Raw genomic sequence first — 14,235 nt, forward strand, 5'->3', positions numbered from 1 at the left:
TTTTATAAGTTATTTCTTAACATTGATTGAAACTCAATAATGATACATGAATTACGTGTTAGTTTGTAATAATCTAGAAGTCAATAATACGATAAGTTAATCATAAAGCTTTGTTCATGAATTGAATGTTTATTTATATATCATTTTGTTGCCTTGGGTATTATTGAAATTATGGATCATTTCGAGTTCATGACTGAAATTGTGAAACTCCATAATATAGATAATATATACTCTTAAAAGTCACTGACCAAGGTAATTAGCAGGAACACTAATTACCGCGATAAGGTTAGCATGTGAATTCAAAGATGGTTAAGTTTTACAAACCACCTGACACGAGATGTCATTTTAATCACATGGATACATGTTCTAGGAACATGGTATTTGACAGACCCCGAATGAAACATTAAATAGAATTGTGTTCGTGTCATTTATGTTTTCATTCAGTGTCAAAGTTCTACAGTATGAGGTATTTATCGTTCCCACTAAGAAATATATATGAGTAGGTGTTATCTAACGCTGTCCGTAAAAAGCAGCCATAACGGTAGCATTTCCATATATATAACTTAGCTGAGGAAGTGATAGTCTGCCAAGAATACTATTTGTCCCTCGTATCTCTATACGAGCTATAGCATCACTGGGCCCCTTGATAGAGTTAGATTATCTGCATGCGGTATAATTACAAGAGTAATTATATTTGATAATCTACTCAAGATCAAGAAAAGATATAGTTACCAAGGATGACACACATCTACCTTGAAACTGATCTGATAGCTATGAGACAGAAGAACTGACACAAGTAAATTGTTTACTGGATCGTGATATTGTACAGTACAGCATCATCTGTGTAATTGGATGGTCATGATGTGTTGCCAGATGCCACCCATGACTAACAGAAGTTAAAACAGTTTTAACTCTGTTTACCAACATAACACAGATCCTATTGGGTCACACCATATAGGAGCTACTCGGAGAATCTTACTGATTAATTATAAATTGATTATAATTAATATTAAGATGGTTATAATTAATTATACGTGATATAATTAAATTATAAATGTCATTTAGAATGACAAGCAGAAACAACGGTTAATTTATAAACGTACACGTTACGTTGTATAAAAGTTACCGAACAATAACCGAAAAGAAATATAATTGTACATGACAATTATATATATATGATTTGGAATTTTAATTGTTAATTATGGGTTTGAATTATGGATTTAAAAGCCCAAAATAATCAAAGCCTTAATTAAAATTAAAGGCCCAAAGTCAAAGCCAAAAATCAAAGCCCAACACTATTCATGCCTTAATGGGCCAAGGGCAAAATGGTATTTTTCCCTTGGTGCCGACTTCCCATGTGTTGACATGTGTCATGTGAGGTGGCAAGGGTATTTTGGTCATTTCACATGATAAAAGGATGAGGTGTCAAGGGCTTTTGGTAAATAGATTTGTTTTGAGGGGTATTTTGGTCTTTTGCAAACCTCCTCAAAAGTCTATAAATAGAGGGGTAGGGGTAGAGAGAAAGACTCACTAATTCACGTGTTAATCTGATTACTTCGTTAATCGGTTTTTCTCTCTTCCTTGATTTCGGTTATTTCGAGATTAGGAAATAATATATTTTGTGTAATCCTGCGGTTTAGCTTTTAAGAAAAACCGAGTTACTTCGGGACACAAATATATTTATTTCATCATTTTCTCGGTGAATAGTGTTTCTGCAGAATTCCGCGGTTTACGGTATTTCTGGCAGAAGAAGTAAATCGCTCTCCGGTTAGTCCTGGTGGATAACCAATAGAGGTATCACACGTGTGATACTGCGAGTCGATTCCATCCCTGGTGAGGTTCTACTCGCTCGGTCTGCATTCCAACTGAGATTTGGAATCAAGGTATAAATTGTTATATTAATCTATTTAATTTGTAAATAGATTTAATGCTTTAGGAAATCAATTATGGAGTAGATCTGTAAATAGGATTAAACGAATCTACTTGATTCATTTAATCCGTAGCTTAAGTTAGATGTAAAAATTTTTGTTTTACTCTTTCCGCAGCTTAAGCTAATTAAATGGGCCAACATTACGAACATACCAACATCTTTGAAATAAATATCAAGACCAAACTAAAATTAATTAACATACAATCATCATATTTATTGTAAATGTAATTTTACAATGGATGCAAAAAAGAAAAACAGAGAGAATGCAAATGTAATTTTAGGCATATCGATAAAACCTTTTGTTTTAACCATAAACCTAATGAAATAAATTTCTAAGTTGGAAAAAAAATAGTTGCTAAATAATATTCCTAAATTAAGAAAGAAATTAATCACAGGCCCATTTTTTTAGAAGGATTACAAATTAATGGGCCAAGCCCAAATAGTGTTACGATCTAATAAGATTCTAGGTCACATAAATTCTTGTTATCTAAGGTAACATAATATTTACTTTTGGATCTGGACCGTCAAATTAGAATTCACACGATTATTAAAGCTGCCGTGATACAAATAGAAATATTCTGTTACCGCAGAGGATATGGAATTCCCATTCTCTTTTTCTTCTTCTTCTTCAAACCACTTGATTATCCCGTGCCATGGCGACTCACCAGCTTAGGCATTTTGACCGACCGCTGGCCACCAGTGACCCGGCGCCGTCCATCTATCTCTTCAACCATCTCTTCACAACGCTGGCCTGGTTCGCCTGAAAAACTTAACCAACCATTACGCAACTAGTGTTTTTTTTTCCTCTTTAACCGATTGACCCAAATTAAACAGATCTCACCCGATGTCATAACATGATCCATTACTAAAAGGTCTTTGTAAGGATAAGAGGATCTATGAAGCTACAGCCATAGTGCTCGACAAAATGCCTAAGCTGGGTTGTGCACCTGATATGTTCTCCTATAGCACACTTATGAATGGGCTGTGTAAGATGGGATAAATTGACAAGGCAGCAGAGTCTGACATTTTTCCTCTAATTTAATTGACTTCACCGTCTCAAGGGCCTTTGTAAACTTTGAGATGAGACGGTGAAGTCAATTAATTAGAGGGGAAAAATTGTTACTGGGATTGTGGGATTCCTCAATTCCAACACTTTGAGGAACGTGGCACCTCCGTGTGTTATTTCTTGTTTTCATGATGGATTGCTAAACGGAATATGGATTCAAATTTTGTTAGCTCTTGTTGTCATGATGAATATGGCTATGTGCATGCTGAGAAGAATGAAGCAAGAAGGTGTGAAACCCAATTTAGCTGCCTACTCTCCAACATTAGAAGTGCTCTTAGATATGGAGCGAATTGATGATAGGTGAGAATTTGTGAGCAGATAATAGGTGAGACTGATGATTCAAGCACCCAATCAGGTTGAACTATTAAATGACCTATTTGTACTTTAAGTGAGCTGGTTAGTTGCTCTATTAACTGCAATATTGTACATACTGCTTTGCTAATTTTTTTCCTTTTAATTATCTGGTTCGTTTTGCTTTCCCGTTGTCACCTTATTACAAGGTTGCATTTTGTTTAAAATGTTCAGCTCTTTTTTATTCCCTTTTGAGGTTTTGTTGAACTTGTATTGGTGCCAATATGCTAGATAAGACTTTTCAAGTTAGTTCAGACCAGATACAAGTATGTTGTACGTGCATAATTGCCGAGTTTCACAAAATTTAGAACAATTAGTTGGAAGAACTTGAGAATTGAGAGTTCAAATGCTGAAATTAATGATCATGTCAATAAAGTTACATTAATGAATTTGATTTCAGTGTTGAAACCTTGGTTGAAACCAAATTACCATTTTGCCCTTGTAGACTTCTGTCCCTTTTGTTTGATTTGTGAGGATAATTTTGGTAGTTTGAGCTTTGAGGAAATGCATCTGCATATATGTTGAGTCATATGAAGTTGTATAATCATTGGGCTTTAATTCAAGGTCAAAACCAGTCATGATTATGACCACGAAATGCTATTTCTTTTTGTTTGAAAATTTACATATAAGTTTGTACTTGATCACAATTTTATAATTGCTCATGTTTTCTGTTGAAATTTGATTTCACCTTCTCCCAAATGGACTAATGAGTTGGCTTATCATGATATATAGGTAAGATTTTCTGATTATAAAATAGGAACTTCACTTGGGTTGTCGGATTTATGTAATTTTTGTACTTACTTTTCTGATTATGACGTCTGCTACACTTCACATCACTAGTAAATTACTAACTTTTGTTTTCTTCTGATAGCAGCTGAAAATTGATTTCTGGATCTCCCAATAACCAACCCACAACCCATTAACAATTAAACCCTGCTCTATTTCCACTGGTCCTACCTTGACATCGAGCTGGTACACAAGGTGACAGAACTACTGCACACTTGCTGACAGATTAGAGAATGAATATAGCAGTGGGGATTAGAGCTGACAAAATTCAGAGCGATGCAAAATTCTTTTCTTATTTACACCTCATATCTGATTATCACCAGATCCGACTGAATGAAAATCATGTTCAAAACACAGATGTTCTTCAACTGATCAATTAAATATTGATATGCAACTGGGATTAGTTTCTGAACCAACATGGTATGCGAAAGCTGCTCTTCGTCATTAGCAAAAGGTTATTCTATCTCGAGAAAACTATCAGTGTATAAATAACGAAGCAAAGCCCTGAAGATCTTCGGTTCCATGTCTTCCGCTTTTGTATGCTCCATTGTTTCTTGTTTTCTCATGAGACCAAAATACTGTGTCCGGAAATATAGTGATCTGGAGGCCAAGATACACTAAACTCGAGCACATCAAAGAATCGCATCCCGTCAAGAGTCGAGATTCTTCGATGGAGTGATCGTCTTCACTTACCTTTTGATTTCCACCAATTTCATAAATTAGCTTTTCAAATTTTCCCTCGTATGCAGTTATGGATCGGATTCATAACTTGTGATTTCAATTGTAAGGAGCTTAGAAGAGCGATATTTAAACAATAGTTTCAAGAAAATATAACAATAACTCAAGTTACACAACCCTTGTATATAGTTGGTAGGTCATGCAATTAATGTTTGGTTTGCAACTACCGTAAAAGGTTCATGTTTGTTTGGAGTGTCATTTAAAATAGATGCAATCAGTGCAAAATGTATCTTCTATTTATTTTTCTTTACCAAAATTGGCTTGTAATAAGAATTATCATTTCTGTAAATAAAAATAAAACAAATGACTTAATTATAGTACTTAGCTAGAATTTACAAATCAAAGGATAGTCCCAACAAAGGACCTCAAACCTACCCATTCTCCCGATCGATGACCCGATATGAACAGAATAAATTATTAAATTGCGACTCTGAAAATAACCTTTGTTATTTCAGGATTTCATCAAAAGTTGTCTAAATTATATACGTGTCATATATACAAAGCAAAAACAGCATCTCTTAACTATGATCTCTTTTTTCATTTACCATCACTGTGCGTAGACCCATGCAGTTGTATTCTTAGGAGATCATTTCATTTAGAGCTGCTTGATTAATTGATCCTATTTAATTTATTACTAAAAAGCCATCAAAGATGCATGTAGGGTTTTTTTTATTCTTTCTGATGTACAACTTTTAAATAAAAAACAATCGGCTCATTTTCCCTGTTTTATATTTCGATCCATTTCCTGATTAATAAATGCATAGTTTTGAAAAAAAATATATATTTAATGAACATGAAACCAATTATCATTAAAATTCTAAGCCGAAATTTTTAAAAATACCATAATAAAAAAATAAACCAAATAACCACTGATTCTGAAAAATTCAAATTTTGACACGGCCGCATCCCCTAAATGCGGACCCCTTTTCTGGGAGCCGCATCTAGGATGCGGCCCCTAATTTTTTTTTTTTTTCATTTTCCTTCTCCTGCGGCAACAGTTCAATTCAAACCAAAAAAGAGGCCGAAATTTTTGACCAATTGAAACCATGTTTGACCTTTCGGCTAACAGAGAGAAGGAAAAGGAAAAGGAAAAAAAAAGAAAAGAAAGGGGCCACATTTAGGAGATGCGGACCCCATTTATGGTCCACATCTAGGAAATGCAGCCAGGGTATTTTTCGAATTTTCATAATTTCATGGTTATTTGATTTTTTTTTTTTCAAATATGGTATTTTTAAAAATTTCGGAATTCTAAGGCTTGAGCTATGGGTCACAAGTCAAGTCACTTGTGCCTAAAGAGGAGAGGGGAACTCCTTCAAACCGGGTAGGTCCCTCAAACACGTTAGCTTTGCATGACACATATATAATTTTGAAAACCTTACATGAAATACTGAAATCATCAAAGGCTATTTTCAGAGTCAAAATTTATAATAATGTGTTCTGTTTATATCGAGGGGTGGGTTTTGAGGGAAAATGGATAGGTTTGAGATTTTTTTGTTGAGGCTATCCTTCGGTTTGTAAATATTCTAGCTTCTAGCTAAGTCCTATTGTCATTAATTTCATTGCTTACCTGAAAATAGTACCTCTACATTTTAACCAGGCAAATTAGTAACAAATAATATTCTTTTTATTATGTTAGTTGAAATAACCTCTTGTTGGAACATGGGCCTTACCAGTTACCATGCCACTCATCTCTGGCACTGCCGCATTCTAATTAGTGTCGAAATCTATTCCTGCAAAATCATTCAATTTTCTAGCATTCAACACTCTTAATGATCGTTCAGTAATCCACTGGCTATGTTATGTAGTTAAAGGGAATAAAATGCAATATGCATCTCTAACATATATAATTAACTTAGAGTGAGTCTATGGTACTATGCATATTACGGGTTGTTACCGTGCTACGGCTCTATATTCGAGTTTTCAAATCCTAACGGTCGATCCGAACCGTTCATCTTGTTCTCCATATTAATATGTGTTTGGAGATCAAATTTTACATTTTTTGAATTTTTTGTACTATTTTTTTAGATATTTAGAAAATCACTTGATCTGAAAATTCTGGACCATCCAAAAACAGTGATTTTCAATAAATCTAAAAAACTAGTAAAATTTTTTCAAAAAGTGTAAAATTTGGTCTCCAAACACATATTAATATGGAGAACAAGATGAACGGTTCGGATCGACCGTTAGAATTTGAAAACTCGAATATAGAACCGTAGCACAGTGTCAAATCGTAATATGCATAGTACCATAGACTCACTCATTAACTTATACATAACTCATTTTCTTGTACAATTTTTTCAATCAAAATGAATAAAAAAATACGAAGAATTAATAGTTTTATTATTGATGTTAAAAATTTTGTAAGATAAAATAATTTGTAATATCAAATCATGTCTTAAGCTACTAAATTCTTCCCAAACAAGTAATAACTTAAGTCAATATATAACTTTAAGCATCAACCAAACATACATGAATAATTTAGATTGATCTAAATTAAAATAATCAAAGTTAGACCTTATTAGTAAAGTCCACGATCAAACACCATCCATAGACGTAGGCTGTAAATGTCTTCAAGTATGCACCAATACAAATTAGCTCTAATATAATACGTGCTTTTACCCAATATTTGCTTCTTTTAAACTACATAGTTGGAAACTTTTGTGACTCCATATTTTTTTTTTTTTGTGACGCAGAAAGCTTGCAAATTCCTCATACTTTCTGAAGTTTAAATCTAAAATCTCTTAGAACATGATGTGATCTTACCGTTTCAGTATTAGTTAGATTCTGAACATTATGTGAACTTATCAAATCCCCATTCAACCCATTCAAACTATACAATGGCGTGGCCCGGACCATTGTTTGCTTTTCATGTAGATCCGTTTATGAGTCTACGAGCACATCTTTTACTCCGGGCCCCGGATCCATTAAGCCGGACGAGATCCGACTTTAAAATCAGAACTAGAGTGTTCATTGGTGCCGGTTTATTTGGTTTTTAACCGAACCGAAATGGTTCGGTTTTTCGGTTTAATTGGACCGATTCGGTTCAATTTTCAGTATAATTCGGTTTAATTGAACCGAAATGCCTAATGACAACACATTTTCTTTATCAGACACTTTATTTTATGGCTCATCAGTCATCACCTCCTCGGATGTCAAAGACACTAGACGAATCATTTTAGAGAAGCTGAAGACTGTTCTGAGAAATGAGGTTGGTTCCGAGAGATCCAGCACCAGTATATAGCCCTCTCGTGCTTCGATTTATTATAAAGGGTGTGTTTAGATAAGGCAAAGAATAGTGCTAACCCGGATTAGCAACTATTCCGAACTTCTACGTTTGGATGTGTTTGGATTAACAAAAAGGGACTATTCTACGTTTGGATGTGTTTGAATCAAATCCATGTCAGAGTTTCCTTTCCTAGTATAATTAATAGATAATACAAGAGAAAAATGATACTAGGTGCAACTTGACAGTACTTATGGTTGATGCTAACAGCCTGACAAGTCTTCTCGTAGCCTTTTTAGGTCCTTCTCTGCACCAGTACCAGGAACTATCTTAGGAAAGTTCTTATTGGACGATTCAGGCCTGACAAAGGGGGCCCACGTGGGAGTGAGACATGAAGAAGTAGCAGATAATTTGAGAGAGGAGAGAAATGGTAGAAAAGAGAACGGTTCTGGGTTTAAAGGGAAGGTTTCAAACTTGAGACACAATTTGAATTTAAAAGGAATGTTATTTGGGAACAAACCAACATGCTGTTAACACCAAACTCAGAGGATTTTCTTCCTTTAAAGGTTATTGGTATCATCCCTTCGGCTTTGATGAATCCTGGACCGGTAGTATCTGTATATATGATTATTTATCTTAAAGTTAAAACTAGTATTTGAGTCATAGCACGTCAATTGCTTTATACTCATATTTCTGCATGTATTTTCTTAATCTTATACTAGAACTGTGAATTTCCATATGGAATACTGAATAAACAGAAACATGCTTTAGCTGGTATGATACTAAATTGCGAAGTCAAAATTTGATTATCCAGTCATCAATTATCAAATCCCCACTAGTCTTCTATGATTGTATTTGGTATAAAAAAAATGAAATAAAGAAAGATACCGTATAATCACATTTTACGTCTGATATAGTCCTATGTATATAAATTTTCTTTTGACTAGTGGATTTTAGGAAAATTACACAGAGGTCCCTCCCAGCCCGGCATCAGTTTCTAGTAGCTATCACAAGGAATATTCAGGGGGCGACAATCCACAGTTTCCTCTCATGCTTCCAGAAAATCTTTTGGAGATGTAAGCTTTGCAATTTCTGGTACAAAAATTGTGAATACTGTACTGGTGTTTGATGCAATCCCCTCCAGTTCTTGAACCTTGCTTTTGATTTCATCAATTGTATCGCTGTTTGATACATCGACAGCTACAGTTTTTTTTTATCTTCACAAAGATCTACAGAATGAAAAAAATTATTCATATTCTCAGAAAATTGAAAAACAAGTTGAGATATATATGTTGTTTCTTGGTGGTGGTTTCTTACAAGTTAAGTTTGGATAATGCAAAGAAATAGAAGCTCAAAATAGGAAAAAAAAAGAAAGACGAACCGTCTTTGACTGAGCATCAGACTCCGTTCTATGGCGCTTGTTGTTTTCCTTTCCTGGCAGAACCTTCTTTGACTGATCATCGTACTCCATTCTCTCTCTCTGGCGCTCGTCAGTGCTTTCCTTTCTTGGAAGAACCTTTGTTGACTGATCACCGGACTCTATTCTCTGGCGCTTGTCGTGGCTTTCTTTTCTTGGCAAATCTTCTTATGAGAAAGAGAGAATTTTCAAATTAACCCAAAGTTTATCCCCCAGTAAAAAATTCCATTTCAAGGTACTTCTAACTTCTATATGTAGTAGTTACTGGGCCCGAAAAATTGTTTCAGTCTGCAGCAGAATTGTGATTTAGGTGAAAAGACTCACTCTCTCTCTGTTCTTTCTCTCCCTCTAAAAAGTCTATCAGAAATAATTGTGCTAGCCAGTGTGCTACACAATGAAGGGAAATTGTTTGTGGCTCTGCTAGCTAACTGATTTCCTTTTCCTTGACTAACTTAAATTATTTGGCAAATGGATTCACTACCCATGCAAGTAGTAATCCATGATAGACAAATCTAAGCAAGTCGAGGAAAAGGATGTTCTGAATGCAAAAACAAATCTGACAAAAAAAAATGCAAAAACTGTAGATTTAATAAAAAAACACCCCGCATGCAAATGCTATGTTTGAACTACTTCCCCAATCCATTACTAAAAGTTTAATTAATATTCAGGACAACCAACATACATAGTGTTCAATAAAAAAAGAAAAGAAAAAACAATCAATATTAAACAAAATTAACCGTCTCCTTGCATGCCCTTTTTCTGGGAGTGCGAGCTCTGTACAGTTTTACTGTCATCAGCACAGATACTGCACCCTGTCAGAATGACCGGACGGGTGTTGAACTCCAGTTGTATTTTTCCCATCATTACTTTTACCATCATCCTTCCTACTTCATCTTTCTTATTATTCCTGCACAAACAAGTTGTTATGTGATTATTTATTTTTCAACAATTTGTTGGTTCAAAACTTCAATTATCATTTTCTTAGCTACCTACTCACACTCATTAATTACAAGGAAATGTGGTAATTCATTGCCAAAAGAATAAAAAGGAAGATTGAACATCCAAAAGAACAAAAGTTAATTTTTCATCTAATTTAGACAATCAATATATATATATATATATATATATATATATATATATATATATGAGGAGGGTTCAAATGCCTCCATGTTTTTGTGCCTCCATCATGCCTCCATCTCTCTCCATCATTTTCAAAGTTCAAACAGTCGATTCGAACCGCTCAACCTAACCTCCATACTAAAATATGATTGGAGACCAAATTTTATATTTTTAGGAATTTTTTTACTATTTTTTTAGATAGGTACAAAAATACTGTTTTTAGATGGTTCAGATTTACTGATTTTGTACCTATCTAAAAAAATAGTAAAAAAATTTCTAAAAATATAAAATTTGGTCTCCAAACATATTTTAGTATAGAGGTTAAGTTGAGCGGTTCGGATCGACTGTTTGAACTTTGAAAATAATAGAGAGAGATGGAGGCATGATGGAGGCACAAAAACATGGAGGCATTTGAACCCTCCTCTATATATATATATATATAAAATCAGTGAACTATATGAAATTAAGGTTATTTGAACATACTTGCAACCAAAAACTTCACATTCAACCTCCACGCATTCATCACTGTGCAGATTCAGAAAGTAGACCATATCTTTGCATATTTCACAATCCATAGCATCATACATGTTATGCATACATTCCCTTGTTTTCGCAATCCGCTTCTTCATTCGCTTGCAGAAGTCGTACGGGCAATTGACTGATGTACAATTCCATGCATGCCCAACTGTATCCACAGTTTCTTCAATCTGCTTCAAAGTTGAAACCACAAAAGCAAGCAAGAACTTATCATCTAAAACATGTTGGGGTTTAATAATAATAATAAAAAAAAAAACAAAAACAATAGAGAGTACAGTACCTCCCCTGGATCCGCCAAGCCAGGACAAGTGCACCTCATCAGTTTCTCATCCAAGGTGGAGAACATGGCACTTGAGCTGGGAGGGTTGCTATGCAAATGCAAATGCAATGCATGAGGTCATGTACAGAGTTCAAACAACAAGATCGATCAACCGGCTCATTCAAGACAAATATGAACGTTAATTAATTGATCAACCGGCTCATTCATATGAGAAATTACATGCATGAACAATCGTGACTATCAAAGAAATTAAATCAACACACTCGATCGATATCTTTTCTTTTTAGAGTAGACAATGTAACTCGAAAATCTGTAAAGGTGTGTGTACCTGGTCATGGGGATTAATTGGAACTCCTTCGCTTCTGGTTGTTTAGTTAAGCACTCGATCGATCTCCTTTTTCTTGATTAGTGGAGGGATATAATTTCTTAATAGATATTTTGATATAGACAAAGAAGATGGAGATTTTTGTTAAAAAAGGTTGATTTATTTTATGCACCAGTTAAATTGATCCCTAAATTTAGTCTTTCTTTTTCTTTTCAGAACAATACTATAAAAATAAAGTTATATGTAGGTCACAATTATTGTCACAGTTAGTAAAAAGTAATAACAATTTCATGTTTTAATTTTAATTTAAGCAACTTATATAAGTCGATATATTTTCTACATCCCAAGTATTATATTAAGCAACTTATAGAATACTATTTTTTACTATTTTCTGATTTTTTTTTTTACTATTTTTTATAATTTATGAAAGATGACAAAAAATGGTCTAAAATATTAACAATTTTCTTTTATTTTAAGCCATTTTTTGCTATCTTTCATAAATCATAAAAAATAGTAAAAGTTTGTTTTCTAAAAGTTCATTATATAACTAATTTATTGGGCTACTTAGATCTAAGTTTAAAGTTTATACAATAGGTTTATACATGGGAGTCTCGGGCAATATGTGCTCACATCATTCTCAGGCAATCTCAAGAGTCAACATGTGATTTCACGAGTGCCAGATGAAACATGAATGTATATACTTGGATTGGCCACTTTACCACATATAACATGCCAAAGAACAGAACTTTGGAGTACAGAAAAATGCCAATATCATTTGCGAAAGGATACATTTCTATAACAAACCGCTAATAACGTTTGCGAAAAGGATACAATTATTAGTACCTTATCCAAGTATGTTGGAAAAAAGATCGAACAATCGGAGGAAGGCACAGAATTATGTGCATGTGATATTTTCACTTTGTTAATATAGAAGATAGATTGTAGATTAAAAGACACATCTAACCAATATTTGTTGTGCAAGCCTAGTTTGTGCAAAAATTGTGTTACAAAGCTACAATAATACAATAAAATAAAAACAAAAAACACTTCAGCAAGACCACATCGACCATGCATTCTGGTGTTCTTATCACTAGATCTACTTTTGGATTTTCGTCCGGATTTCTAAATTGAAAAACGAATACTTCTGTCATGCGCTTTGTGACAATATCGATCGCAGCGTTTCTAACTAGAGGGTCGTGAATCTGTTGTGAAATTTTGAAAAAACGGATACTTTCTGTCATAATTTCTGATTTCTAAATTGAATCGTTTCTCCAAAAAAAATTTGCCTAATCAATAATAGCGGGGGAATGAGAGAGGAGAGATTACCTGGACTCTCAGGTCAATTGACACTTCGAAGACAACGTCAAGCGAAATCGATCGAAAACAACGACGAGATGCTAGAGATTAAATTCACGACACTCGTTGTTACTTGGAATGTGATAAATCAGAGAATGGGCTCTTTGAATAACTTGTTTATTCATCTAGAGAGGTTATATATTTATAGTACAAGAATAACATGGAAAGTAATCTAGGCAATCGTAATCTAATCTAACATGGAAAGTAATCTAGGCAATCGTAATTTAATCTAGAAACATAGAAAGTAAAATACAGACATAATTACAGTATATTCTCCAACAGAATGCGCGAATTTGAGAGGAGAAGACAGTAATTCGGGGAGAGAAAATTGTGATCCCTGAAAAATTAGGGTTAATAGATTATAGATTGGGGAAGAGAATCTGCTGCGATTCTTTGGAATCACAGGTTCCTGCTTTTCCAAATCTGACTGTTCATTTGTTTTGAGATTCGTGCGTAAAACCAATTGTATTTTTTCATATTCGTGTATTCCAAAAAATTAATGGTTAGATTTGAAAAAGCAGGAATCGCAACGATTGTTTGGAATCGCAGCAGATTTATTTCCATAGATTGGTAGGCGACAATTCTTGTCATTTTGGAATTCACATCCTCTGAGATATCTCATATGTTGCGTGACCTTTTGGAAAATATAAACCGTTAAAATACACTCTGCACGAATCTCAAAGTAAAAATAATACTGGTCCCCATTCTATCCCCGAATAGGCACTGGACACGTCGGACACGCAAAATATGAGATATCTCAGAGTACACGCACTCGTCATGTTGTAGGATTTGGGATTTTTGGATCTGTTGAGAGGCCCAGAAGGATGAACTTCCAATTTGTGGGCTTAAAACTTGGAAAAATACAAACTATGAAACATCTCCTGGAAATAAATATGATGTTATTCCAAATGAATAACATGAACCTGTTATTCTGATCGTAATTGTTTAAAAAAAATTATGTGTGAATCTCAACAAATAAATTTGTTTATACGTGAATCTCAATAAAGATCAAAGAAATAATAGCAGATTTATTTCCAACATCTCCCTCCCAAGTTCATTTTAGATTAGACCGTTGCTTAGTATAAGAATTAAGAATACAAACAAAGT

At 34.1% G+C, this 14,235-nt stretch overlaps 1 protein-coding gene across 1 annotated transcript; it reads right to left on the reverse strand.

The window, feature by feature from the left end:
• Positions 1 to 10,061: 10,061 nt before the first annotated feature.
• LOC144556445 (histone acetyltransferase HAC12-like) lies at positions 10,062 to 11,615 on the reverse strand. Its single transcript, XM_078304798.1, has 3 exons — positions 11,448 to 11,615; positions 11,114 to 11,337; positions 10,062 to 10,418 (listed from the first exon to the last, which is right to left on the reverse strand). Exons 1-3 carry the CDS (start codon positions 11,511 to 11,513, stop codon positions 10,244 to 10,246), a joined length of 465 nt encoding a protein of 154 aa, XP_078160924.1. The 5' UTR covers positions 11,514 to 11,615; the 3' UTR covers positions 10,062 to 10,243.
• Positions 11,616 to 14,235: the final 2,620 nt, after the last annotated feature.

The sequence above is a fragment of the Carex rostrata genome, chromosome 7 (genome assembly GCF_964058835.1).
Source record: "Carex rostrata chromosome 7, lpCarRost1.2, whole genome shotgun sequence".
NCBI lineage: Eukaryota > Viridiplantae > Streptophyta > Magnoliopsida > Poales > Cyperaceae > Carex > Carex rostrata.